At 51.2% G+C, this 27,879-nt stretch overlaps 1 protein-coding gene across 1 annotated transcript; it reads right to left on the bottom strand.

The window, feature by feature from the left end:
* Window positions 1-134: 134 nt before the first annotated feature.
* On the bottom strand, window positions 135-27,879 carry ALX4 (ALX homeobox 4). The gene is made up of 4 exons (XM_072339061.1): window positions 27,309-27,879; window positions 8,518-8,828; window positions 4,787-4,915; window positions 135-4,485 (listed from the first exon to the last, which is right to left on the bottom strand). Exons 1-4 carry the CDS (start codon window positions 27,706-27,708, stop codon window positions 4,162-4,164), a joined length of 1,164 nt encoding a protein of 387 aa, XP_072195162.1. The 5' UTR covers window positions 27,709-27,879; the 3' UTR covers window positions 135-4,161.

The following is a 27,879-nucleotide window of genomic DNA, read 5'->3' as shown; positions in this document are numbered from 1 at the left end:
CACAGCGGCTCAGGAGCGGGGGGGCATTCCCAGCAATTGCACCCCTTTAAAAAAAACTGGAGAAATAAAAATTAGTGCCCGGAAATCCCAGCCCTCCCCCCAAACAAACAAACAAGAAGGAAAGAAGCTGCAAGTGCAATAAGTTACTTGGAAAAAAAAAACCAAAACATAGAAAGGACCAAGCTGCAAAGTGTGTTTGTTCTTATTTTAATGTTCCACTGTAATGAACTGCTGATACACGGCTGCACAGGCATTAACATTGCATGGCACAAACCTCACGTGGCGATGTTTGTAAGGAGTTTTTTATTCTTTCTTCTTTTTTTTTTCCTGAACTTTTAAAAACTTTTTAATTTTTTTTTTTTTATTTTTTATTTTTTAATACGTTCCACCCCAGGCCTTCTTTAAGCTAAAGGAAAACAAAGAAATGTTTGCGTTTATACAAGGTTACAGTATCTTACAACAAAAAAAAAAACAACGATATTGATTGAGGTTTGTTTTCTTTCTTTCTTTCTCCCAGTCTCTCTTTCAAACACTGCACACCTAAACCGATATATTATTACACATTGAAAACTGTCCTTCAAAAAAATCAGTAGTACAAAAGTCCTAGCTCTACCTACCTACCTAGCAATGTGGGGAGTGGGGCACCAACAATGAGCTAACGGGGTGCCAGGCTGCGCTGGGCTTCCTCCTTGGGCCCAGTGAGGGCTGGGGATGACTTTCAGCCCACTTCCTCCCCCTGTTCCCATTTGGGTTTAATTTCTAATTCGGTCTGTTTGCTTTCTGTTGTGTCAGTCAGTGCAGCAAAATAAACACAGATCTCTGTGTCTGCCTGATTGTTTTTTAAATCCTATTCCAGGAAACTACCTTTTTGGCTTTGTTTGTTTGGAGAACGTTTTACAAGGCGCTGCTCTGCTCTATGAGATGGGACCCGGCCTCCCCACCCCCAAAAAGCCCCTACCACCAAAGAGCCCCCGCATCCTGCTCCCCAGGGGAGTGCTGCAGGGGCTGCCATGCATGTGTGCAGCAGCTCTGCCGCCTCGTGCACACTGGGTGTCCATGCGGGTGGTTTTGCTGCGGTGCCCCTGCCCGTGTTGCAGGCCAGATGTGCTCCAGCACGCACAGCAGGAGATGCTCAGAGGAGTTAAAAGGCTGAGGGGACAGCAACTGGGGGAGCTTTGGGATGTTCACCACTGGCTTGCAGCTGCTTCCAGTGATGTATGCACAACTGTTCTGGGCACTTGGCAACCAGCAGCACCCAGCTATAGGTCAACTCCTGTTGGGAACTGTGCTGCTCTCCCTGCTTGCCATTCCTAGCCCCAAAATCTGGGATGTCTCGTGTGTTTCCAGCCCTAGGCAGTGCAAGACAGCCTCCTTTGCTACCTCTGCAAGACTGGAAAGGGCAGCCTGGGAGCAGGGGAGCACAGGGAGCAGGGGCTGCAGTGCTGCACCATGAAGGATACAGCATGGCTGGGGAATTGAAGGCGAAACTTGCAGCTTCACAGGCATCTAAATCCCAGTCAGGGAACTGCAACTCTATGTATGGACAGGAGTGAAATACTAAAGAAGAAATAAATAGAGAAGAAAGTCATAAATAGAGTTGAAAAGTATTAAAATAATAATTATTATTTAAAAAGGCATCCTTGTGGTAGTTTGAATTGCAAGAACAGCACTGACCCTGTGACCCTTAAAAATGAAGTAGCTACAGGTTGGCTAGGTTAACATGATATATATATACACACACACATATATCTAAGTGTGTGTATATATATATATTTATACAGCTTTTCTTGTTAATTTAACAGCTAGTTTTTTTTAAAAATCTATTAAATTAATTAAAAGATGTGTGTAACCACAGATTCACACAGCTGAAGACCTGCCTGCATCTTTGCATGTCCAGGCTGTTGCTGGTGTGACGGTGGCAGATTCAGAGGAGCTATGCAGGTGAACAGGGCATGGGAGCAGAGCTCTGCACTTGCAGTGCACCCAGCAGCTCAGGGCTTGGCACACCTGGCAGTGATCAGGGTTGTCAGAGGCCAGTGCACAAAGAGGAGAGGATGCGGCTCTTAATCTCATGAGCTGTTATGCATCCTGGGTGAAATCCTGGCCCTGTGAGAGTTGAGGAAGGAATGCCCTTCAGCTTCAGCAGAGTGCAGCAAAGCCCCAGCATGGCCATGGCCACCCAGTGGGACAGCCAGCAGTACCCACACCCTTGCAGCATCCATCTCCACGCACCTTTTCAACCTGCTGCACACTGCTCAGTTCTGGGGGATGAGCGCTGCGGTGGAAAAGCATCTTTCCCTTTGCGTTGTGGGAAAAGGGCTCTGGGCAAGGAAGTCTGGGGTAAGGTAAATGGTGGTGTTCATTGCAATTTAAACTGTAACATTATCACCAGTGCACACAGAAAAGATTGATTAGGGCAGTGATCCAGAGCTATTCAGTAATCACCATCATTTTTAGCACCTGAAGCACATATTAGCCTGATAACTCAGCTGAACATTCAGGCTGGGACATGAGTCTGGTTTGCTTCTGTGGAAAAGCCCAGGTCATCCACATAGTCTGCTTGACTGCATGTTGTTCCCAAGGTGCACCGAACCAGGCCTCTCAGCATATTTACAGAGACAAGATACAGCGCTACACGTCTTTCCATATTCCATTAAGTATGTGCTACATTTGATCTAGCACTGATGTAATCATCTATGTTGCATATGGCAATGTCTAGGCACTGGAGAAATATTTTTATATGGCATGCAGTTAACCTGCATCGTGACATTTGGTTGTAGCCTGTTTGCAGCCCTTTGCAGGGCCACCAGATCTCCCTGCACCTAGATGGGATGGAGAGTGAGGTGATAGCTGTAAGGGGCAAAACCCCGCACTTCTCTTGCTCATCAAGCTGGAGCTCCACTCCAATGAGCTGTGCACTACAGCTGCTCGTGACCTTTGGTGGGGCAGAAGGAAACTCTGAAATTATACTTGGTGCTAATTATTATGCCACTGAATGGCTTGAGAAAGGTGTAGCCTTGCAGAGGAGACTATTTAACAGAGTTGTGCAAGTGGGAGCACGTAGAAAGAAAGTCATAGGTGGGACTTCAAGAGAAAGAGCAAGTTCTGGTGTTTCCTTTACTCTGCTAGGTGGGGGGGGATTGGACAGTCCAGAGATGGAGCAATGCCACTATCCACAATCCTTGGCCCTCCCTCTGCCGCTTGGGGAGCTGTGGGTAGGTGCTGGCAGATGGTTTTGGGGAAGCAGAGAATGAGAGGTGATGTGGGAGAGACAGTGCTGCACAGCACTGGCCAGGGACAATGAGAGGATGCCGTCACACAGCCCTGTCTGTGTGCTCCGCTCAAGCTGTACTTCTTTGGGGTCCTGAACTCCTGGCCCTGTAAAAACTACAGCACATGTTTTGCTATGGCACAACAACCACAACTATAACAGAGCAAATGCCAAGTGCTCATGGAGGTGTGACCTTCTGCATGGGGCCAGCAGGGCCAAGCAGCCATCACTTCATATGCACAGCTCTAGCTGGATGGCTGGAGAGCCACTGAGGACAGCAATGTGGCAGCACGGTGCCCACACAAGAGGTGCTTGATCTCCTGCTGGGTGGAAGAAGGTGAGTTAGCACCACCACCACCTTTCTGGCCTTGAGTACCCCCTCACCCCATTCAGCCATGGCTCCCATGAGGCAGGAGCAGCCTGCAGAGCATCTCTTTGCTGGTGCCAGAGTCCTTGTCCCGTCCCCTGCGCAAGGCAGATTGGTTCTGAGGAGTGAAGAGCTTTATGTGTGGAGGGACGGGGGAGCCGCTGGAGATTCTGGAGGGCTCTTGCTCTCCGGAAAGGCAGATCTGGTGTCAGAAAAAGGATCGGGGAGAAAAGACATCCAAGTCCTAGAGGAGGCAGTGGCAATAGCAGAGGACACCCCCCAGAGCAGGCGGCAGCAGCGCTGCCCCACAGCCCTGACCCGGTGCCAGGAGGCCAGGACCTCCCATGTCTGTGCTGGGCACACGCCACTTACTTTAACGCACGTCCTCTATACACCTAGGGTAGCTCAAAGTGCTGCTTTCACATCCCCGAGGAGGCAAGGGCTGGCCGGAGTCCCGGCGGGAGGGGCTCCCGGCTTCCCCGCTGGCTCTCGCGGTGTGCCGAGGCGCTGGGCGGCAGCCCTGTCATGTCGCCCAGGAGATCGCGGCGCTGTGCTCCTTCGCCTTCATCCGCAGGGCCGCGATGCTGGAGCTCTTGCGGTCCGGCTCGCTGTTCAGCTCGTAGCCGTTGAGGCCGGGGCCGATGCCGGCCGTGCCGAAGAGGCCGCCCACGTGAGTCTGGCCCACGTGGCCGCCGGCGCCGGAGACGCCGAGGAAGTCGGAGACGCCGCCAGCCGCGTGGGGATGCGCGTGGGGGGACATGCAGGAGGGCACCGGCTCGCAGGGGACGACACAAGCCGGCACAGGGGAGGCGGCTCCGTTGTTGCCAATCCAGGAGGGGTTCTGGATCTGTGGGGAAAAAAAGCATCAGGGTCTGGGCAACAGGATGCTCAGAAAACACAGTGCATGACGGATCTGAAGCCCAACAGGGTTTGGTGCCTGCTGTGGTAGCTGTGACCCCACTGGGCTCAAAGGAGCACACCAGGACACCCAGCTGAACAGCTGCCATACCTTCACTGCTCAATGGCACAACCCAGTGCACCTGCACCCCAACCTGAGGGCAGGGGATGAACCCCAGGAGCAAAGCATGGCTTGGGGACCACCAGGAGCGGGGCAGTGACAGACTGATTTGGGCAGGAGACACGCTCACCTGGGCATAGTTCTCAGCACGGGTGAGCAGAGGCAGCTCATAGGCAGTGGAAAAGTGGGTCCGGACCTGCTGCATCTGGCCAAACCGCTCCCGCTTGCGCCATTTGGCTCGTCTATTCTGGAACCAGACCTGTGGGAAGAGAGGGGTGCGGGGCTGTGAGCACAGGGCATGGGAGCCCATGGGTCTGGGAGCTTTGAGCACCCGGGGTCTAGAGGAGGAGCCCAGCCTTGGCCCCTGCCCTGCAGCCAGATCTGCCCTGGGATGACCCAGCTCCCCCATGCTCAGACAAGGAGCAAACATCTGTGTGTGCTGGTGCCAGGCTGGGACCTGCGGCACTGGGGCTTTCCCCAGGTTCACTCCTGGCTGTGAAGATGCTGTTGGCTGAGAACTTCTATTTACTACCGAACTCTCAGTCTTCATTAACAGTTAAAAGAAAAGAAAGGCTTTCCATCTTAGCTCCTGGAAACAAGTGCACTTCTATGAGTTGCATGTCCTCCACTTTGCAGGCCTTGTAGCTCTTCACAGTACTGCTCAGATGCCTTTGAGGCAGCAGAAAGACCAAAACTCTGTTTCTGCTCTTATTTTTACTGGCTTGACATCAGTGTGGATTATTGCACTGTTGTCAGCAGCATTGCTCCTGATTTGCATCGGCATAAGAGAGATCAGAGCCTGGCCCAGTGTCTTCAAAGCCTCTTGAAGCCTCTGAGTCAGGGAAACACATCAATCACTTGCTGCTTTGAAGGCACCGAGTGATGCATGCGATCACCAGGGGCTGGGGTGTGCGGGTCACGCCAGCGCATGAAAGGAGCAGGCTGGGAGCTTCTTGCTTCTGCTTCAAGTTTTGCACCGTGACCAGGGCTGGGGGACTGGCACCTCACTGCAGAGATTGCACAGAAACAGGAGCCCCCCTGCACTGCTCTTGTACTCGATAAGTTGGGCAATGGGCACGATGCAGCTTTTGCGGTGTCAGCTCAGCTAGAAATTAGTCCAGGAAGAAACCAGCACAAGGATTTGTGCTTTCTGAGGATTTCCTATGGGTGCAATTTCCAACTCACGAGGATTTCCAGAGGGTGTAGTTCAGCGGAACATTCCTAATATCACCTCAGATGAGAGCACTGCACATGCAGAGCATCCTGCAGGAGCACACTGGTGCCCCAGGCATCCGTCTGTCTGCTTTTCCTCTGCCTCCTCTTGGCACAGCTGCCCCAGCCCAGCTGCAGGCCAGTCCCAGGGCTGGCCAGGATCGTGCCGCTTTGATCTGTGGGCTCACAGCCAGTGGTGCTGACCCGGCTCCTCCCGGGGCGGCAGAGCCCTGCTGTGCACAGCGGGTGCCTGCAGGTAGGCAGCATGGCGTGGGCTGTGCACGGTGCTGGGGCTGACATATGCCCAGCACATGTGGCCAGATCCCTCCTGGCAAGCACTCACCTGCACTGCCCTGCTTAGGGCTGACCCCAGCATCAGCATTTTCATGTTGGACGGGGCCAGCAATGGTCAGCCAAAGTGGTTTAAACTTATTGGGCCCAAAGTTCAGGCTGGGAGGCCGGGGCAAAACATCCACAGAGACCCATGAGGCTGAAGGGCACCTGCAGGTGAGGTGCTGGGGGCCCAGGGCATGGAGATGCTCCCTGTGCCCTACTTCTGCTTGCAATCAACTGCTCCAAACAGCTGTATCACTCTTAAACGTTATTGTTTCTCTTTGAGATCAAACGATTTTCAGGATGCTCGGTATCTTCCTCTGTAGGATTTCCCTTGGCTCCCTTGAATTCAGAAGGTACTGAAAGAGGAAATCTAGGAAAAAAAAACTGAAAAAGCACCAAGTGTGTATTTTCTGTTCACTGCCTGTCACCTTCAGCTGAGACACTGCTGCACCAAGGGGTGCATTGGTTAGGGTTACGTCTGTGAGTGGGGACAGGGTGCCTGCAAGATTGCTCCTGTTGCCCTGCACCTTGGTGTGAACGAGTGGGGAGGGATTGTGGGGCCAATGCCATGGATCTGACTCCTGCAGACAGTGCTTTGATAAGCCCCGATGTATCCAATCAGTCCTATAAAAATTTACAGAACAGAAAATGTTTCTTGTCTCCATAAACATGCAGCCATATGCTGGTACCTCAATCCATATGCACGCACTCTGACATGCTGTGGAGGCAGCAGGGCTGAAATGAAGTACGTTGCTCTCCCCACTGCCCGGCTGGTGCTGCTGTGTGAGTACCCATTGGGGTGCTGGGGCCACAGCACCACTGAGTGCCCCAGGGCTGCCCACCACTGCAGTCCTAATGCCAAATGGAAGATTAAATTGAGCTCCCCTCCCTCCTGTCTGATCTTCCCCTTTCAGTGGCCGTTATCCCCACCTCTGCCCCTTTCTGCCTCTGCTGTTTGTCCATCTGTCTGTCTCCAGACCCATCCCAATGCTGATGGCCAGGCCATGCACCCTTTTGCACCAGTGATGGCCACCAGCCCTTTGCTTTCCAGCCTGCAAGAACAGAGACAGAATTCATCCTTGAGCACTGAAACTGGACACCATTTTATCAGTGGCCTGGAATGGGAAATTGGAGCCTGGGATGAGAGAACTGAATAACTTGAGCTTGTTTTCATTTCATGTTTAATTTCCTGCAGGCTTAGCTCAGTCTTTCCGCTCCTTCCACCAGCCTCCCAGGGTTTTATGGGGGAAAAGGGATCAAGATATATTACTTCTTGCTTTGCTTTTTTTCTTTTTTTTCCCCCTCTCCAAGGCAGTGATTTCGCTACAGCCGAGTTTGACATTTCCCTTTCACTTTCAAGCCTCCGCCACATCACAGGGGCACCACTAAAAAGATCTCATTAGCAGTCGCAGCAATCAGAGTGCTGGCTCTGAAGGGGGGGGGGGTAGAGGAGTCATTGCATTCCCCAGGCATGAAGCCCCCTGCCATCTCATCCTGCTCCATCTCTTGTGCTCCCAGGGCTCTGAACTGCGCTGCTGAGGAGGGACAGCTCTGCCTGGATATGGAGGAAAGCCAGGTGTGGGGATGCTGCCAGGTGCCCACAGAACCAACAGGAGCCTCTTTGCTTTCTGCTGAGATGCAGCCACAGCTGATACAAGGAGAAGCAGCTGTAGGGAAGAGCATGGAGCCCTGCAGACTAGTCTGAAAAAGCAGGTGAGAAAAGCCCTGCAGCTAGGAATGAACCTAGAATTAACATGCAGGGACACAGGGATACTGGCCTAGCTGCTTTGTTTGTGACAAATACTCGTAGGGTTCAAAGAAGAAAGCAAGCGGGGTTCCTGGTATGAGAGGTATAACCAGATGCCTTTCCACTCCGGATATTCCTGATGCTAATGTGAGTTGTAGAGGTGGTGGTCCCAGGAAAGCCTGATTACAGGAGTCACAGAGTTAGCTAGATGACAAGATGATGTCCTGGCTTCCCAGCAGCCTTAGGTGACCATCAAAACATGAGTCATAGATGTCCACTCAGAGCAGTAGTTCTCTGTTTTGCAAATGCTTCTAAGCTCTACCAAGCATTTGGGTTAATATTGATTCAGGGGAAAGAGCAGCACTTAAAATATCTTGTTTGGGGTTTTGGTTGGGTTGGATGCCCAAGTTAGCAGCAGGAAGCAGCTGTAATACTGCATCTCAGCCACACATCTCTCCTGGCCCTCTGAGGCAGTGGGAATCACCAGCCCTGTTGCCCCCTTCAGCTCAAAGACAAGGGGCTCAAGGCTCACCTGCCCCTAGCCCAGCCTAAGGGATCCCTGTTACCTGTACTCGGGCCTCAGTGAGGTCTGTCCTCATGGCTAGCTGCTCCCTGGCGTAGACATCTGGGTAGTGGGTCTTCTGGAAGACCTTTTCCAGCTCCTCCAGCTGGTAGCTTGTGAAGGTGGTACGGTTCCTCCTTTTTTTGCCCTTGTTGCTCTCCGAGTCCGCCTTGTCCATGGGGCTGGGGAGGTCCGTGCTGGCCCTGTCCTGAGGGACTTTCACTCCAGCCTCCTTCACGCTGAGGTAGCTGTTGTCCATGCCCGAGGGGTCAGCGTTGGGCTGCAAGTCAGCCTCTCCCAAGCTGCTTTCTTTACCTGTTCAGTGTGGAGGGAGAAAGAGAGAAGAAAATGAGTGTAAACCTTATGGCCGATTGATTTGTTTAGCCTGAGAGCTCCAGCAATGGAAAAAGCCTTTAATAGAAACAGAGTGATGGGAAGGTAGCACAGGGAAAAGACTTGGGACTGAGCACTATGAGCATGTGTTCCCATCCTGGATGGCCCCCAGGCAACCCCACAGCCTGCTGTGAGGACTCATGCTGCCCTTGGCAAAGCAGTGCCCATCACCATACCCCTTGTAGGACACCTGCAGAAAGCCCCAGCCTGGTACAGGGTAGAAAAACACAACAAGCCTTGAGCCTCCACCCACATCTCCTGTAGGTTCTAGATGGAAAGGCTGCAGGAATACTTTCTGCTCAAACCCTCCTTACCAATGCAAGAACACAATGCCTGGCTTGTCTTTTACAAGCAAGCTAATATGAAATTTAAAATGTGTCCAGGATCAGCCTTTCTGGGAAACAACTCCACCTCTAATGTTGTCCCTAGGAAGAGCTTTTCCCTTGGGAGACTTCTGCAGTGTCATCTCCAAGGTCATTTACACAGACATATTTGCCAAAGTCTCTAGACATCCCCTTTTTTTTTTTTTTTTTTTCCAGTGCTCATCCTCAGTTACAACTTTGTTCAGCCTAATTCATCTTTATGTGTAGCTTTTCTGTTTGGTGAACAGCCCAGCTACAGCTTCATAGCAAAAGCATGAAGTGGGTGGATTTGTGAAGAGGTCTGCACTCACCTTCACAGCTGAAAGGCTGAGTCCACGTAACTTGGCTGAAGTGGAAAGGACAAAATGTGGCTACTGCTCTTGGGCATAAAGGCAGGAAGGCACAAAGTTGAGTGTGGGAGGATAAAAGATGAAAGGGCTTTGAGAAAGAAATTGCCTAATTAGTGCAGAGAAGTGGCCAGGACTGGGGTTGATGCTGGAGGTGTGGGAGCTATTTACCTCTACCACTCTACTGGATTTTCAGAAGGATTTATTGCTGTTCTCTCAGACTCGTGAGGAGCTCAAGCAAGCTTCATGTTGTCTATCATCTTGGTGCTTTGGTTTGGTTCTTAGGAGGACTCATCACGCTGGGCACTGAGTATATCAGTCACACGCTATACCAACGGTACTTACTAGTTCATAGAATCACAGAATCATTAAGGCTTGAAAAGACCACTAAGATCACCAAGTTCAACTGTCAGCCCACCCCCACTATGCTCACTATCAACATCCCTCAGTGCCACATCTCCATGTTTCTTGAACACCTCCAGATGACTCTACCACCACCCTGAGCATCCTGTTCCAATACCTCACCTCAGCCTCAACCTCCCCTGCCACAACTGGAAGTCATTATCTCTCATCCTATCACAGTTACATTGTCACTATTTTTTTTTCCTTTAAATTTAGGATGTCATGAAGCTGGATGCATTCCCCCCCCATGCCTTCATGCTGGCTGACTCTAATGCTCCCCAAAAACCCTGCAGCAAGGAAAACAGGCCCTGAGGCCACCCTCTGGTGGCTCCCTGGTACTTCTCCTCACCTCCAGTGCTCAGCCACTGGCTATCCACAGGCAGAAGATGGGCTGGAGGCAGCCCACAGGGATGGCCTCTTCTCCCTTCACTCTGCATCCAGAGGAGCAACTGCCTTTTCTTGGGAACAGGATCCCTGACCTCAGACCAGTCATGCTAAATGCTGAAGTGAAACAAATTGCATACATCTGCATATGGATATGTCCAGACTTCCTGTAACTGGAGATGGCCTCAAAGCTTCAATGCAAACTTTGGGGTGTCTGTTTCTAATCAAATCTAACGAAACCTTGAGTTACATATTGTGAAGATCTCCATGACAAGGAGGTAATGTGAGCATCGCTACACCCTTACAAGCCTGACAGGACTGCTGGGTGCCTCCTTTGCTGCTCTGGGCTCCTTCCTCACACTCACTGTGGTGGAAGATCTGCTTGCCTCTCCCAGTGCCTCATCTGCCTGCTGTACCACCAGTACTGCCATATCTATCTACCACAGGAGGTGCCAGCAGGCAACATGGGACAGCCAGGCTTGTGGTGTCCCCAGCATTGTGTTGCTCTGCCGTATCTTCTTTCTGGATCCCTGCATGAGGGGAAAAGCCTCTTTGGTGCCAGCACATCTTTTTGTGGGTCCTCGGGTTGGAGAACCCCTAGCACATTGTGTGCTTGAGCACTGTTGTGGCCAGGTGACCCTGCAGTGATCCCTCTATGTATCCCTCCCCACAGGGAACAGGCTTCTAGCCATGCTGAGGGTTCAAAGCACGTATCTGGATTGTTCCTAACTGGCTGTTTTGGAAAGATGAGGATGTAAAGTCTTCTCCGTGTATAAACTTAACCATGAAATTTAATTTGAAGTGAATTCAGCTTGGCACATCCACATGGCAGGGGAGAGCAGTGCGTCTCCAAAGCACACAGCAGCATTGGGCTCAACTCAAAGCAATGTCTCCTTCACACAGCATCTGCTGCTATTCCCCTGAGCAAAGGCAGATCCTACAGAAACAGCACAGCACCCCACAAGACTGTGAGACACTTACGAGGTCAGCACAAGTCATGAACACTGCTGACACAGGGAGGTTTCCCCAGTGCACTGTCTTGGCAGCATGTAGTTTGATACTTCACTAGCAGCCCTAAAGTTCAGGCCTGGTGTGAGCAGCACTGGCTGCATCTCTTACCAAGAAGGAGATGCAGCACCATCCAGCCTGCACACCTACAGAACCCCAGCAGCAACCCTACAGCCCTGGAACCTTCCTCCACCCATGGAGAAGCTGTTCTGCTGCTTTTCCAGGTTGGCTGTTGCAGCCTTCTGCCTCTTGCCTGCCTCTGCTGCTCAGAAGGCAGCACAGGGCCTTCATTTAAAAAAATATTCACATTTGGGGTTAGATATGATAAAAAGGAGCAGCTGTGCTCCTTCATTCATTAAAAGGAAGGAATCTTGAGGTTTATTTCCCATTCAAGGAGCAAGCACTCTGAGATCTACAGATAGAAAGATGGAGAGAAGATGCAAAATTGTGTCTGGCTCTGGAATCGCTGATTTTGTTAGCAAAGGGCAGATAATCAACCAAACCTCCACAATGGATCACAGGTGCAACATTAAGCATCATTCCTCTCCTAAATGCAGGTGGTAGAAATCTGCATGAGGTGCCATTACTATGACAGCTGCACTGCCATTGCTGCTGAGTGGGAACTGATTGGAACACCTCCATTCCCACTCCAGATAAGGACGAGCACAGTTCCTTGTGCCCAGCCTGCCTGCAGGTCCCTGGAACCTGCATGAAGCTGAGCAGTCTCTGTGTGTACATCCACCTATCACACAGTCTGGCAGCTGTGAATGCTTGCATGTGAGCACTGTGCTTTATTTCCTGAGCAGGTGAATTTGCACACCCTGTATACAGAGAGCTCAGCATCAGCTCTGAGAGCGCACCACATGCTGTTTGCTCCTCTCTCATAGTATTTAAAGGACACTAACAAAACTGGCTTTTACAGAAACAAATCTATTCTGCTAACTCTGAATAGAAACTGTGGCTGGAGCAAAAAGGCAGTTTATGCCCCAAATCCTTCTCTGTGAGGCACACCCATTTGAAGAGCAGGAGAGAGCTAATCAGTGAATTTCAAAGGCACAGAAACAGTTCTGCTGCCATTGCATCTCTCCTACTGGCTGCCAGAATGCAGCACAGGAAAAGAACTGGATCAAGAGAATGCACAGCCATTGCCCCTGCTGGGAGCATATGAAACTGCTGGGCTGCTCTCCTGCTGCTTCACCTCGGATGATGAAAGGAGATGAAGGTTTGTGCCAGATACTGAAACAGAAGACCTTGCCTCTCCCTGATGAGCCTATGTATTCACATTGATCAGGCTTACTTATCTCTAGTGCAGGAACATCTACAGTGATGGCCTCACTGAAAGGAGAAATGGTCTCCTTCTTTCAAAGCATTTCCATATCGTTTCAGTCACAGACTCATGCCTGCACACCCGCCAGCAGCTATTTATTGGGATTTCACCTCCAAAGGGTCCACAGACCCTCAGGTAAGTGAGAGCATCCAGTATGAGGGGAGCTGTGATCCCCAGTTTGTGAGATGCTGGGACATCAAAAGGGAAATGGGGTACTACAACTCCCGCTTGGAAACTGGAAAGCTGAAATAAAAAGCAGAAAACACCCAAAGCTGGCTGAACCTCACTAAACCACAGAAAAGGCTGAGTTTAAATGTTGAACCAAAATGCGGGCCAGGTTCTTTAGCACAATAGTTCTGCTGCTCCTCAGTTTTATACAGCTGATTAGTAAAGAAAGGCGCAGATGAGGGAAAGAAAATATTCAGCCCTTACCAAACGTGCTTGTTCTTGGAAGCACAACTAGAACTTATTTCCATTCTCGCTGCACATCGCAAAACTCAGAGCCAGCCAGGTCTGGGAACTGCTAACATTCCTGCAAGCACCAGGCTTTTGTAAGCACTCCAAAATGAAATTAGGATTCTGGCTACCAAACCTCCAATTCACAGTAAGTGGGGACAGGAGGCAGGCAGGGATCAACTCTATTGGCAGAGAGGAGCGGGGCAGCAAAAACACAAACTGAAGCAAAAAAGCAGTATAGCTGGAATAGGAACTTGCTGACCAAGAATGAAGACAAAACAGTAAGCCTGGCAGCAACAGGTTGATTGCCTCCAGACCCCTTGTTGCTTAGCTCACTTACTGCCAAACCTCTACCCACTGTGGGTTCAGGGGATGGGGTTGGTGCTATGGGCACCACAGAAGCCATCCAGTTTCTAGAGGTGAGGGGAGATAAAGGAATATCCATTTATGTCTGACCTGCCTGGAAACCCCAGCTGTTTCTTACACAGCCTAAACAAATATTTAGTTAAATTGCTCCAAAAGTCCCAGTCCTTTTATATGAATCCTAAAAAAGTGTCATAAAACATCCATGAGAAGGGCTCCATTAATCTCTGCTGTCCAGCACTAGAAGAATGTATTTCAGCTCTGGCTGAAGTAAAGTTTAATAAGCTCTTGGCCCCTGTGGCTGCCAGCCCTGCCTCACCCTGGTACCAGTGCCTATGTACTACAAGAGCATCCACCACCAAGAGCCTCTACTGAAGCAGAGACACAGCAGCGGCATTCCATGGAGGAAGCCACCAACAGCCAATAGGGCTGCTACAACATCAGCCATGCAAATTTTGCACTGGGATCATGGAGAGAAAAGCAAGAATGGTTGAAATTCTTGCCCAACTTTTCTGCTTGTTTCAGTACAACAATTTCTTCATCCATATGTACGTACTCAATAATTTCCTCTTAATGAAGTTTCACCAACTGACCAAGGAGTAGAAACACCACTGCTTGACTTGGTCCATGACTCCTGTGAGATACCTGTGCAGGACCTCAAGCACTTGGCTTGCAAAGCAAAGGGATGAAAATGATTTATAGAAGCAGCAGGGTAAAGGTTTATTGATAATGAGGCACTCAGAGGAAATGGGATGAATGTGCCTGAGATTCCTTTGGTAAATGAATAATGAATGCTGTTCGCAGCCAGCAACTGACATTTTTCATTTTCAGTTGAGAATAGCAAGGCACAGGGCAAATGACAGTTATTAAGGGGAAAAAAATCCATTAGGTAATGCTGAACAAGGAAAGCCTCAACAGAAATGTTCCTTACTTATGAAAGGGGAGCTGCAAATTGCTGAAAGGGTAAACTCCTCGTATCACGTAACTCAGAGCACTGCACAACCCAAGTCAAAAGAGAGGGGAAAAAGGCCCCCCATTCAATGCAGTACATTCCCCAGCCTGCAGACCAAGCTTTTCCTATGACAAAGTTTCATATCCCTGTCTTCTGCTGCTTCCCCAGGGACAGCTTTTCTCACATGTTCCCCTGCAACACCCAGACCTGAAGAAGGCTGGACCATCTACAGGAGGAAAAGGCCACTACAAGAAGAGTGCACTCAAAGCTGGCTGTAACCCTGTCCAGAGCATGTGAAACTTGCTGTGTATTTAGATGTGAGAGTCAAAGCTCAGTCTTTACTGAGCCAGTGAGAACCACAGCTCTTTCAGCCTTCTCCTGTTCAGAGAAAAGGCAAAGGGCACGTGTTCTACTCAACCCCCTGCCCCTCTGTGCTCCACAGCACCAAGCACCAGAACATCTGATAAAAGGCAGTGTCAGATTATTATTATTTGACGTGGAGAAAACAAAAATGCACTTAGTTTTATCTATGCCCTTGGAAAAACCTCAGATGAAATTAAAAAAAAAACAAACAAAACAACTTAGTATTATAAAAACAGCTAGAGGCAAACATGCTGTGGGAGTTTTTAGCCCAAATCATTAAGTTTTGATTAAGTTAGAGGCAACTGGAGGCAGCTTTTGGTAGGAAGAGTCAGACAGTAGACACAGTGGCTCTGGTATTGTGCTTCTGAACAGAGAGCAAAAAGTCACAACACCTGAAAACAGCAAAACTCCTGCAATACCACTAATTCTCAGCAGAAGTGGGTCATTATGTGAAAGATGATGACCATGAAAATCAGCCTAAATTGAAAACTGCACTCACATCAGCAGTGCTCATGCCCACTTTCTTGTTTGTTTCCAGTTAACATTCCAGGGTAGGATCATACTGACATGCTTGACTGCAAATGTCAAGTAAACATTAGCAAATATTACAGAAATTGTTTTTAGGAACTTGTGAAAAGGAGTGTTTGCCCCAGAAATCTATTTTCAGCAGCAATGTTCACTCGGCCAGGCACCTGGAAAGACTCCATGAGTCCATCACATCCCCACCTTCAGCTCACCAGCACAAGTCAACTTTTGGCTGCGTGACTCAGGAACCCATTAACACTTATGTGCAAACTGCTGGGCAGAGCCAGGATCACTTCAGTTTCCACCATCCAAGGACTTGGGGCATCCGCTATGGGGAACAGAACTGGCTGTTCTCCATTTCCTAGGGCAACTCCAACCCTTGGGTTGGATGAGAAGGGATGCCTGCAAGGAGAGCTTGCTGGGCCACAGCAGGTTGCTTTCTTCTTCCTTTTCATCCCAAACCCAGCTTCCTACAAAACACCTTCTCAGGTTTGCTATCTGACTGTATATTTTGGTCCTAACTTTGTAGCATGAGAGGCATGTGCAATTGCTGAAGCAACTCATTTTGCTCTTAAGACTCTTAGGAAAAGACACACAGTCAAGTTGTGGTTCTCCAAGCTACAAAACTCCTTCAGTGAGCACAGAAAGCTGCAGAACACAAGAAGCCAGGGCTTTAGCATTAAGGTATCAGTGCCAAGAAGGAGCAGTAGGAGCTCTCCAACCCAAAGAAGGGGTCAAAAAGTCCTTTGGCTGCATCTGCCAGTTCCCAGAGCCTCACCTGGGATTGGGGACTCTGGGAGCACTAGTAGCTTGTGTTCTCTCTTTTCTGTAGTGAACATGCAGCTTTCTGAAACAGCTTGAAACAAATCCCATGGTTACTTCCCACAACAGATGGAGCTGGTGCTTATAAATGTGAATCTCACAACTACTATAGAGTCCAGTTCACTTAGGCAGTAGTGCATACTCAAATAAATAACCTTCCCCTGTAATAACTCCTTTGTAAAATAACTACCAGCTGAGAGAGATGGCATGTATGAATGCAATTTGTCAAGAACATAGTGAGAGCTAAACAGAAAAGAAAATCATGGTGCCCCATTATCTCCTGGTGAGATGAATCTGGCCATTCTTCATTATTCCCCATCAAGGAAATGACTTCCATCAGACTCAGCATTCATGGCTCTGTTCTTGGTTTTTTGGGCCCACCCAGCACCTCTGACAGCTTCTCCTGGACCAGGAAGCTTCTCACATGTTAGTAGGTAGACACAGTCGCTGTAGTACACCGTGGCTTATCTGCTTCAGGATCCTCACCTTGCCCAGAGAGGTGACGGTTGCCCCAACCCTGGGAACATACAGTGTCAAGCTGGACAGGGCTCTGAGCACTCTGATGTAGCTGTGGGTGTCCCTGTTCACTGCAGGGGAGTTAGTCTGGATGGCTGTTAAGGGTCCCTTCCAACTCAAATGATTCTATGAGCCCTCCATCTCCAGGGATGGGCGTTCAGCCAGGTGTCCACAAATGAGCCTACCACAGAGACTATTTACTCTATCCCAAGTAGAACACTTTTTCTTCTGGAAATACCCAGTCCATTCCACTGGGAGACTTTCACAGAGTCTAGGTAGACCAGAATGGCATGCCAAATGGCCCAAATTCAGGAACTGCTTGTAAGGAGCACATTATGGTTCCTGGGTAATGGTTGAAGAGGACAATTGGGATCAGACTGTGTTTTCCTCTTCAACTTCTCTGAAAGGGACTGAAACAAACAAAACAGACCAAGAACTGGGTTAGTCCTGGTCCTTCTATTGTTCTTCTATGAAGTACCCAGAGAGTGATTCAGGTACCTACTCCTGGGTTTCCAGTATCATGCAAGATACCTAGACCTTTAGGAGCAGCACCCAGAGACCAGGCAGCATACAAGGTAATATCTATGCCATCAAGAGGCACTTGTAGCCAGAATCAATGTCTCCTCCCAGCACTAGCCAAACTTCCCCCACACTACCAGCCATAGCATGCTCCTACTGCATTTTTTTAGCATCTAACAAACCTGATGGAATACTTCAGCCAAACATCATCTGCCTTGCTGCACATTCTTTATACCTAGGCCCCCAAATATGGTGAAAAATTCATCCCTTAGAAGGCTAGTTGCTATCATAGACTGTTGGTTCCTTTTTGGGTAAGCTTCAGGACACTTTCAAGAGAAATCAATAGCTATCAACAAATGTTATCTGCCATATTCAATCTCAGGCAAAGGCCCAACAAGATCAATAGCAATGAAAGGCAGTAACGTACCCACAAATTACAGCTCAATAGGATTTCTCCTCATATCTGGAAACCTACTTTTGAGATATAGCCCACCCAAGAAACTCATCACATTTCCTGTAGTGTTTATCCATTATCTTTTTATGCTTTCCCCAAATTGGTCTAATGCAATGAAATGTCCAACAATGACAGTGCAGTAGCAAAATCCTAGGTAGCAACAAGTGAAGATGTGCTCAAATGCAACAGTTGTCATCACAGAAATAAAGGAAAGAAGCTGCTTACCTTCAGAAAGCTTCAGGTATACAGGGACCTCCAACAAGATACCCTTGCTTTTACTACCAACCCTTAAATGAGATCTGGGAAGGGTCCAGTCACTCAGCAGCATTGCATGCAGCTGAGCTCCCCTGGGTTGGCCCTGCCTTCCACCAGGTGCTCAATCACTGGTTCAGACCCTGACTTAGCATTTCTATTACAACTAGTTATCTCTTGGCTTAAGAAACACAACCTCAAGGGACCCGGTGGTATTGATATCATAGCAAAACCTCAGAACCTCTTATTTTTGGAGGGTTTCTGATATAATAAACTCTCATAAACACTCATCATTCGGTTTTCTATTTCCCTGTTTCCTATACAATATTTTGTCTTTAAATTCTAAACTCTCCCAGAAAGGTTCTCCTTGGCTACTCTGAAGAGAACAGACACAACAAAACAGGCATATTAGCTGAATGAATCTTTTTTGCATCGCATCCTGCTTTGATACCAGGAGCATTTCGGAGGTCTGTTTGTACCTCCTTGAACCTTCTTCTTGTAATCCCACATCTACTGGATGAAGCAGAAGAGTTTTCTGTAGATTGTGAAAGAAAGAAGAAATAAGAATGCTGCATGTTTCCATGTGATGCCAGGACATGAGTTCACTTCCATGCCATAAAGTTAGATGAAGGTATCAAGGGTTTGGATCACTATGGGATCACGTGCATGCCACACTTCAGTGCTAGCAAGTTTTGCAGCATCTAGTCAGCCTGCAGTTAGGTTCACTTTGGTCTGATGTCAGCACTGTGTCTGTCCCCATCTGTATGCAGCAGTATTTCCCCTCTCACAAGAAGTATGTGGTGTTCTGTAGCTCTTGTAGGTCTGCAGATGTGACCCTGGCAGCTGGGTTGGTGCCCAGGAGGGCTGTGAAGGCTGGAGGACCATCCAGTGCCATGTTGCTCTTCTCTCATGCTGGGGACTTCCCATGAAAAGTCCCCATTTACTGAGATGCCCTCAGCTGTCACAGGAACAGTGTGGCCAGCCATGCTTTCCTTGCTCTGTTAGTCTCTTGAGTGCACACAGGTGGTGGGGAACCTACGCCACAGTTTGCTACGCACTTGTCCCAGCACGAAAACCAATTTCAACTCCACAGATCCACAGTGAAAACTAAAATGAACCCAGTACAGCACATCCCAGATATTATCTATTAGTGGCAAGGCACAAACATCCTTTGATTAGCATAATTTACACAGCACAGAGCTTGTTGGCCTTTCGCCCAATGAGGACAAGAAACAAGGCCCAAGAACTGGCTGGTACCTCAAAGAGACAGCTCAGGAGCCTGCCCACAGAAGCAAGCATTACAAACATTTCCCAAACCCCTTTCTTTCACACAAGCCATGTCTTTAAGGATTGTAAGGCTCAGTGATCAGGTGCCACCCTCAACAATCTGCACACTGAGCATTGCTGGGATCTCTCCTGGAGCCCACAGGCTCAGTCTCCCACTGGCATTTCTCCTCCACCTATGAACTGCTCCATTTTGGATTGCCCCATTGTCTCCCACTCTGTTTAGTTTTGGTTAACAACTACAGAACCTGAACAAGCATCTGCAGTGCCCGTACATTACACGCATAGGCAGCAGCACCTCTCTTGCTACAGCACCTGGGGTTGCTCCATGGGTCTCCCTCTCAAGTGGACCACTGCCAAATGCAGGCAAATTGGATATACGACCAAGAACACCACTTTTTGCTGCCACAAATGTGCCCCTCCTGAAAGGAAATTAAAAGAGGGTTGGTCTGAACACAAACTTAATATCCGGCCCTGGGCACCACAAACCTTGCTGCAGCCTCAGCCCTGACTTAAAAGCAGCATCACCCAGCTCAGTATGTGCAGCTCCAGGTGCCCCTGCTTCCTGAGTGGTGTTTGGGCCTTTCGGTAGGTTTTTATGAGGCTCTGTCCTTACTAGCCATATATTTACAACAAGCCTTCCCACATTTCCATTCCCTACCAGAGCCACACTTAACCCAGCCGCTGCACTCATGTTTGATGTTGCAGCCAATCCCCCCACTGCTCTCTATCCTGCAAAAGTCCTTCTAATAGTTTGAAGTGGTATGAGCTGGATGAAAATACTCTTCTCTCCAGCACAGGACATTGTATGACTTAAAGCATCCAGCTTCCCTCTCTTCCAGTAGCAGCTTTCCGACTCCTGCTGAAGGGCTGAAATGCAATATTTAAGCCCTGCCATAAATCCCACAGCTTCATGGAGTGTTTCTGGCCTCCTCCTTCTCCACAATCTGTCTAAATGTCTAGCAATTGGTCCACTGGCTATTTATCTTGGAAGTCCTCACTGGCATCTAGAGACGTGGGGAGCACAAAATGTCTGCAGGTCCTCTGCCAATGTAGGTGGGTCTTCTCTTCCTCTTGCCTTCTAGCGTTTGGCTGTGTCCTGTCTAGCTCAGACTGATATCTGGCTCCAATCTGCTTACAGAATTTCAGAGCAAATCTTGATAAGCCAGGTTATGTCTATTACTGAGCATTTCTCAGCTCTCAGGTATGGGTCCTTACCACAGCTGTGCTTCTGACTCCGCTCCAGGATGAGGTCTGGGCATGCACCATTGGAGGAGAAGCTGGAACAGAACCACTCAATGCTCCAGGAGGGCTCTCAGCCTCCCAACCCAGACACTAGCACACGGGCTGGGCTGCAGCTCATGCCTGCCCAGTGTTCAGCCTCATGCTCTCCTCATGCATCAGTGCTGCCAGGCCAGGCTCTATTCAGCAAGATAATAGATATGCAATAATCTTACAGAGAGTTCTTTTGCCATTGACATTGCTGGGGGTGGAAATCCCTGATGTTTCCTTGTGTTGCAAAGCACAGATGCTGGAAACAGACAGCCCTATGGATGACCAGCCCCTACAAGACAGCCCAGCAGCATTGGGACAGCTGCACACCCAATGCACTGGTATCCTGGTGATCCTTCAGTTTCCAGTTTGGGATAGTTTTCCATTCCTTCAGAAGCCATTGCTGTGGCTCAGACTGAGCAACAATTTCCTCTTTCTCCTGTTCCATGAAAACCTCCCCCAGCCCCAAGTTGCCCATCACCTTGCAGATGGGGGTCCTGCAGCTGGACCCAAGGGTCTCCCTGCACACTGTCCCTGCAGAATGTCACTTTCACATTGTCTTCGACCACTGCTGGGAAATCTCCCAACATTGCCCTTCACTCACTGAAATTTACAGCTTTGTTTTGCTTTTATTCTCATGTGGATTCCTTTCACTTCCTATTGCTTCTGACTAGCTTGGCTTTCTGTACGCACCTTCGTTATCTGATCCTTCTCACACCAGAAGAATATGCAGCTCCCTGTTTCCCCCTTAGGAAACCAAGCCCTACCCTGACACCAGCATTAGCACTCACAGCTGAAGCAGTCAGCAGTGTCTGAGGGCCTGAGGAGGCTGCTTCTGTGCAGGGAGGAACCGGTGAGACCTGAGATGCTTCTTCAGTGCAGTGGTGTTTGCACGCAAAGCCCTGTCTATCTCCCTAAACACAAGAGGAATGAACAGGAGTCATTTCCAGTCTTGATATATCAAGTTCCTGTCATTTTCCCCAGATAGAAGCCTGCTCAAAGTGTTCTGTCTTCTCAGTTTCCTCATTTCCCTTTGAATAACCAGCCTTGTCTTGCTTTGACTCCACAAATTTGGTTTCTGTTATGATCCCTCTGCCCTACATGCACACATATGTCCCACCACCAGAACTGTATGAAGGGTTTGATTGAGCTTCTCATTACACTGCTCCTCATCTCAAGGCCCCCAAGCCCTCCATGGCTCTGTTTGGCATGGTGGCTCCCACTACTTTATCCTTCCCTCCCTCAGCAGCATCCCAGCTCACAGACTTTTACCAAACAAAGGCAGTTGCCGTCTTCAAGGCAGCATGAAATTTCCACACCAGCTCAGCACAACTGCCATCGACTGAAACTATTTGCCCTTCCAACTCCGGTACCTGCTGAAGGACTTGCCTCACACCTAACCAGTAATAAGTAATAAGAAACACACCTAGAAATAATACTGATTCCACCAAGCAGATTAACACCAACAGGGTAAAACCTTAATTCACATTTTCTCCAAAAAAGAAATTATCAGATTCAGTAGGCATTTAACCACTGAGTTAAGTCTTTGCCAAAGACAAAGCTAGACCACAGCTTATGACAGATCTGCCTGTCACAGTCAGACCCTGCAGGGACCCAAACGCAGCGGCTACTGACTGCTGAATCACAGCTATCCCCAGTGGAGAGATGAAGAATTTGGTGCTGGTGGGTTTGTGCTGTCCATAAAATCAATCCCAGAGCACCTTCCACACAGAGCTGTCTGCCACTGCATACCACTCCTCCAAGTTTTCTCAGCTCCCCCTTCCCTGCCTCCTTTCTTCTGCCTCTGATCCCTTCTCCCTCCATCTCTCTTCAACAGAAAAGTGTCCCTAAAACACTACGCTGTCCAGAAGTGTTCTTTCACGCTGTGCCTATAGAGGTGACAGTCAAAATGCAAAGACTGTGTGAGCACAAACAGTGTCAGTGTGTGTAATAGCACTGATCTGCCTGAACTCACGCAGAAAATAAAGAGGAGGTCGTTCATTTCATATATATGTAGCTTTCTTCTTCTACTTAAAAACTTTTGCTTCAGAAGCTGGAGTAGCAAAGAGACATACAATAGTTGTAAATTACTCAATGTTCCCATCCACCCCTCTGTAAATGATTCTCAAATCACAGCATCCTCTATCAGCTATGTCATAGCTCAGGCTTCTCCTCATCCAGAGCTGTCTCTTTTCCTTTTGGAAGCGTATCTCCGGGCATATGTAAGACCTTTACTTTCCAAACTGATTAATAGTTAGATCAGGATATTTTTTTCCTCCAGGTGCATAGAAAAACAGCACTTTTGGGGCAGGGATTTCTCAGCATTTTCTGAAAAGCAGTGATCAACCCATTGCTTGTTCAGCTGCCCAAGAAGCGCCCATTTGTGTGGACTGGTAGGCTGAGCCTCCGTTCTGCACTGAAGCACTGGGGCACATGAGAACACACAGTGATTGCTACAACTTCTTGCACCAAACAAGAGCCTGGCTAAGAAAACCCAAATTCACCCCCTCCAAAATCAAACTGGGGACTTCTGCCTGCTGAATTTTCCCACTAACTTCACCAGTCCCTCCACAGCTATGGGAGTCTTGCTGCTGGAATTGGGCCTGGGGAAGATTGCACTGATGCCGCTGCGTGGCAACAGCCTGGCCTTGCACGAGCTGTTCATGCATTCTGAACCTCAGTTCTTCCAGCTGAAAAATGGGATGAGAAGTCACTTATTGCCCAAAGTGCACCACGGTTTTTAGCTGAGAATTATACAGCTGCTGAAAGGCCCTGAACAGACTCAGCTGGAGAGCCGGGCAGCAGGGTGGCTGGAGGGCCAGAGCTGTGGCTGGAGATGTCCTCCAGCGCAGAACTTGGCTGAGAGCCTCCCGGACACCACCTCTCTCTTACAAGGGAAACTCATCTCGATTCTGAACGCAGGGCTTGGAGAGGGGATAAATCTTCAAGATCTAAAGGATTGAAGTTCACTCATCAGCTCCCCTTAAACCCGCTCCGGGTTTTGACTTGGGAGGTTAGAAACCACAGCCAGGGAGCTCTCTTTTGATTCACAACTTGTTTGGAGCAATCACCCAGAAAGCAGCCAGTGAATCACTGTAGCCGGTTAGTCATGCAACCGCACCGAGAGCGCACTCAAAGGGAGCACAAAATAAACAGCCTGCAGCCCCAGATAACACACACGCAGCTCGTTTGCGCTATCTGGCATCAGCATATATTGTTAATAGCACATCAAACCCTTAGGAAAAGACGCGCGCAGTAAGCATCTCCAAATCTCTCTCCCCATCGGTATTTTTCCAGTCTGTTTCAAAACAATTCAGACAAGAACGAGTCGAAGGCTTTTTTCTCTCTCTCCGCACCCGTCCCGTCGCCGGTAAGGTTACACCGTGCGCTACAGAAGCGCGGGGCCAAAGCGGAGCTAATCCCGCTCGGCAGCGGACAGATGGAAAACAAACAGAGCTCCAGTGAAAAGAGTCCTTCCTGGGGGGAGCTCCGCTCCGCTGACACATGAGCGGTATAAAGCAGCCCGGGCCGGGAATCCTACCGAGGTTTCCACAGCCAGACCTCTGGCCGAGCCACGAGAAGCGCGACGCGTCTCCGCGAAAAGCGGCGATCGAGCCCTCCCGAGGGCGAGAGGCGAGCGGGGCCCTACCTTGGCGCGCCGCTGGCCGAGGGGGTTCCGCAGCTCCCGCGAAGGAGGCCCCGCACCGCCGAGCGCCTCGGCCCGACTCCCGGCGGGAGCTCCCTCCTCTCCCTGAGTGGCGGATCTGTTGACCCTATTGCGGGAAGGAGAGCGCCAGCGCGGCCGCACGCCCTTATCCTCCCCGGGGTTCCGTCCTCCTTCCTCCGTTTCCACTCTGCTGGCGCCGCGCCGCGCGTCCCGACAGCATCCCTTTATAGCGGGGGGCCGGGGCAGCACCTCCCCACCCCTCCCGGCCCCCGGGGTGCGGGCAGCTCCCCCTCTACCCGCCCGCCTCCCTTCGGCCGCGGGGCAGGAGCCGGAACGGGGGCGGCGGCGCACCCCGAACCCCGAGGTACCGTCCGCCCTGCGCGCACCGGGGCGGGCGGGGGTCCGAGGGAATCGGGCCCGGGGCGGGGACGCGGCATCGCCCAGCTGGGGCCGGCGCAGGGAGCTCCGGTTGAGCGGTGCCACCGCGGTAGCATCGGCGGGCACCGGGCACGGTGCGTCCCGGAGGCGGGGGGCCTGCCGTGTGCATCGGGGGGAGGAGGGGAGGAGAAAAGCATTAGAAGTGTCAATTAAAATAATAGCAATAATAATAAAGTGCGCAGCGGACAAATATTTCCTAAGGCACTCGCTTTCTGCTAACAACGGGGCGTTTCAGACTGCGCTTTTTGCAGCTCTCTAAAGACAAGAAATGCTCGTTATGTGCTTAACCCCGCACTTACAGATTTCCTCCGCACGAAGAAAGCCGTTTCCTCTCTCTGCCTCCCGTGGGTACACGTCCCCATCACATTCCCTTCACCGCCCGAATCAGGTTTTCCAGCCCATACTTCTGCGCTTGTTGCCGTGTGCGGGTATAGGCGCCCAGAAGTTCAGGACACACAACTTAACTCCGGCTCCGCGCCGTAGAAATAGCAGCTCAATCACCGCGGCGCATCAATCATCCTCGGATGCCGCGAGGGGCTTTATTGAAGATTTCGCTTTAATTGCTGGTGCCGCTCCGCGGGCCGCCCCGCAGCCCCCCGTTAGGGCGGTGCCAGCGGGAGCCGAGCGCGGCCGTCCGTAGCGGGGGGAGCCCCGCGGGAGCGCTCCGAGAACCGCCGCTCTGTTCCTGCGCCGATGTGCGGCCGCTGTTCTCCCTGCCTATATTTATCTGTACAATGCAATGGAAGGGATTCGATCTGGAAATAGACGCCGGGAGCTATAAATGGAAGGCGGGGGCTTTTTATAGCTCGGAACGTGTTTATTAAGGAATTAAAATTAAAGAAGAAATCCCCCGGCTGGCTCAAGCGGCTCGCACGGGCATCGGCCCCAGCTCAATGAGTGCAGCGAGCAGGCTGAGGAAAACACCGCCGGAGAGAGGCTTCTTTTTTCCACGGCCTCGCTCTTTTTTTGCTCCGTTATTATATATGTGTCTACATATATCAACATATATTTATTATTATTATATTTTGAGGAGGAGTTATTTTAATAGAGGACCGAGCCCCGGTGGACGGCCCGGAGAGACGGACAAACGCCGGAGCAGCCGTGGGGTTCGGCCTGTCCCGGCCACTCCGATAGAACCGCCGCCTCTCCGAGGTTCTCTGCGATCCGCGGGAGCGGAACGGCCGCCTCCGCCCCGAGGGTCCCGGAGCGGTGCGTGCCCGGCGGGGCTCAGCCCACGACCGCCATCGCTGCTTTAGCACCGAGGAAGCCGAACGTGGCTACCATCAGAGAGACGCCCTCCTAAATCGTTAGCCCTCGTTATTAGTGTTGTTGTTAATTATCCTCGAGAAGCCATGTGGCTCCTATTACAGCACCACCGATCCCAGACGCACCACACGGCGCCCGGGGCCGGGCCGGGCCGGGCCGAGCCGAGCCATCCGCTCCCGACCCGGGGCTCCATCTGAAGGATGGAGAAGGACCGGAGCCGCCCGCTGGGGTGACGGCGGGAGCAGGTTCGGGCGGGTCTGCCCGGGACTGCAAAATACCCTCGGGGGCAAAGTTGGCCCCCGGGGCTTTTTCAGCCTACGGAAATTAGGGAGCCGTTTAGTGGTGGGGCGGCACCGGACTCCCTCTGAGCCCCGAAGAGCCCCGAGGCTCCGCGGATGCGGAGCGGCCACCCGCCGGTCTCGGCCCCTTCCCAAGGGAAGGGCTGCATCCCCAAAATGGGGTGACGGGAGCAGCCCCGGCAGGTACGGATGAGCGGGTCTTGGCACAAAGTAAATGACGGGGCAGCAGATGGGCCGGGAGCGGGGCCCGGTGCCATGGGAAGAGGGGTGCGGGGACCCCTTCGGCTTTACTCAGGGTGAATGGGGCCGAGGAGGTTCTTCTGCACTCTCGTACACCTGCACAGAGGGAAAGGAAGGTGTGTGGGGGAGAAAGAGAAAGCAAAGAGGGCACAGAAGCAGCCGTTGATGTGACAGCGAGAGTCGGGGACGCGGGAGCTGGAATCTCCGGGTTCCTCCAGGAGCTACCGTTCCCCCACCTCTCTCCGTTGTCCTTCCCCGTGCTCCCAGTGCACCCGGCTGTGCCCATCCATGTCACCGTCCCCGTCCCTGCGCGGTAGGGTCACGGCGGGCGCACCTGGACAGAGGCACGGCAGCCCCGCTCTGCCCGCAGCGCACGGAGGGACCGAGGGAGAGGTTTCATTTCCACTTTCCCTTCTTCTGAAATAATAGAAGGTCGGGGATTTATTTTGATTTTTTTTTTCTTCCTTTTTTTATTTTTTCTTCCAGTTTTTCCCCTCCCCGTCCGCCCGGGCACTGCGCGCCCCGGGGAGCCCTCGGGACACACGAGAGGAGCGTCCCGGAGCCCCGCCGGCGCACGGCCTCTTCGGGCAGCAGCGGGAGGGGGAGTGGGACGGGGCTGCGGCGGGGGCAGAGCTCGGTGACATTCGCCCCAAGTTCTCTCCCAGCGCAGCCCACCCTCGGTGGCATTCAGCACGGAGCGGCGCTCCGCATTGCTTTTCTCTTACATTTACTTCGATTTCCCCGAGCCTCTGCCTCTTCCCGCCTCGGCGCTCGCCTCAAAACCACGGCAAAACGGAACGAGGGGTACCCACTGCCTCCCCCGGAGCTCTCCCGGCCCCGGGAGCCCTTCTTCGTCCCGACCCCGTCGCGCGGCCCGCACTCACCGTAACAGGAGACCTGCAGGGCTCCGTTGTGGCCGCCGCTCTCCGGCAGCTTGAGGTTGCTCTCCGGGGGGGTCTTACAGGGGCCGCGCTGCATGTAGAGGTGCGGCGGCTGCTGCTGGGGCTGCGGGTATTTGCTAAAGGCGGGTGGGGGCGCGGCGGGGCCCGGCGCCTGCCCGCTGCCGTCCAGGGACGGGCATTCCTGCGGGCTGTAGCGGCTCCGGCACTTCGCGCCGCTGTCACCGAAGCTCTGTCCTTTGGCGGCCAGGAAAGCGGGGCCGAACTTGTCACTCGCTTGAAATGCCCTAAAAGGCGAGGAGCCGTCTGCGCCCTGGGAGGCTGCGTTGTAGTAGGAATCCATGGCAGCCGGATCACAATAAGAAACACAAGTATCAGCATTCATTCCTAAAATTAAAAGGCCCAAGTGTCCTTAATGCGCTTGGAGGGGCACCAGGAGCCTCTCTTTCTCCCCCTCCCACATACGCGCACACCCACAGCGGGGCCGGGAGCTGTAAGAGGGCTCAGCCGCGGCCGCCCGGCCCCGATCCGCGCTCAGAGGGGCTCTGCCTCCCTC

This window comes from Excalfactoria chinensis, chromosome 5 (assembly GCF_039878825.1).
Source record: "Excalfactoria chinensis isolate bCotChi1 chromosome 5, bCotChi1.hap2, whole genome shotgun sequence".
NCBI lineage: Eukaryota > Metazoa > Chordata > Aves > Galliformes > Phasianidae > Excalfactoria > Excalfactoria chinensis.
This window is presented reverse-complemented; position numbering and strand designations above follow the sequence as displayed.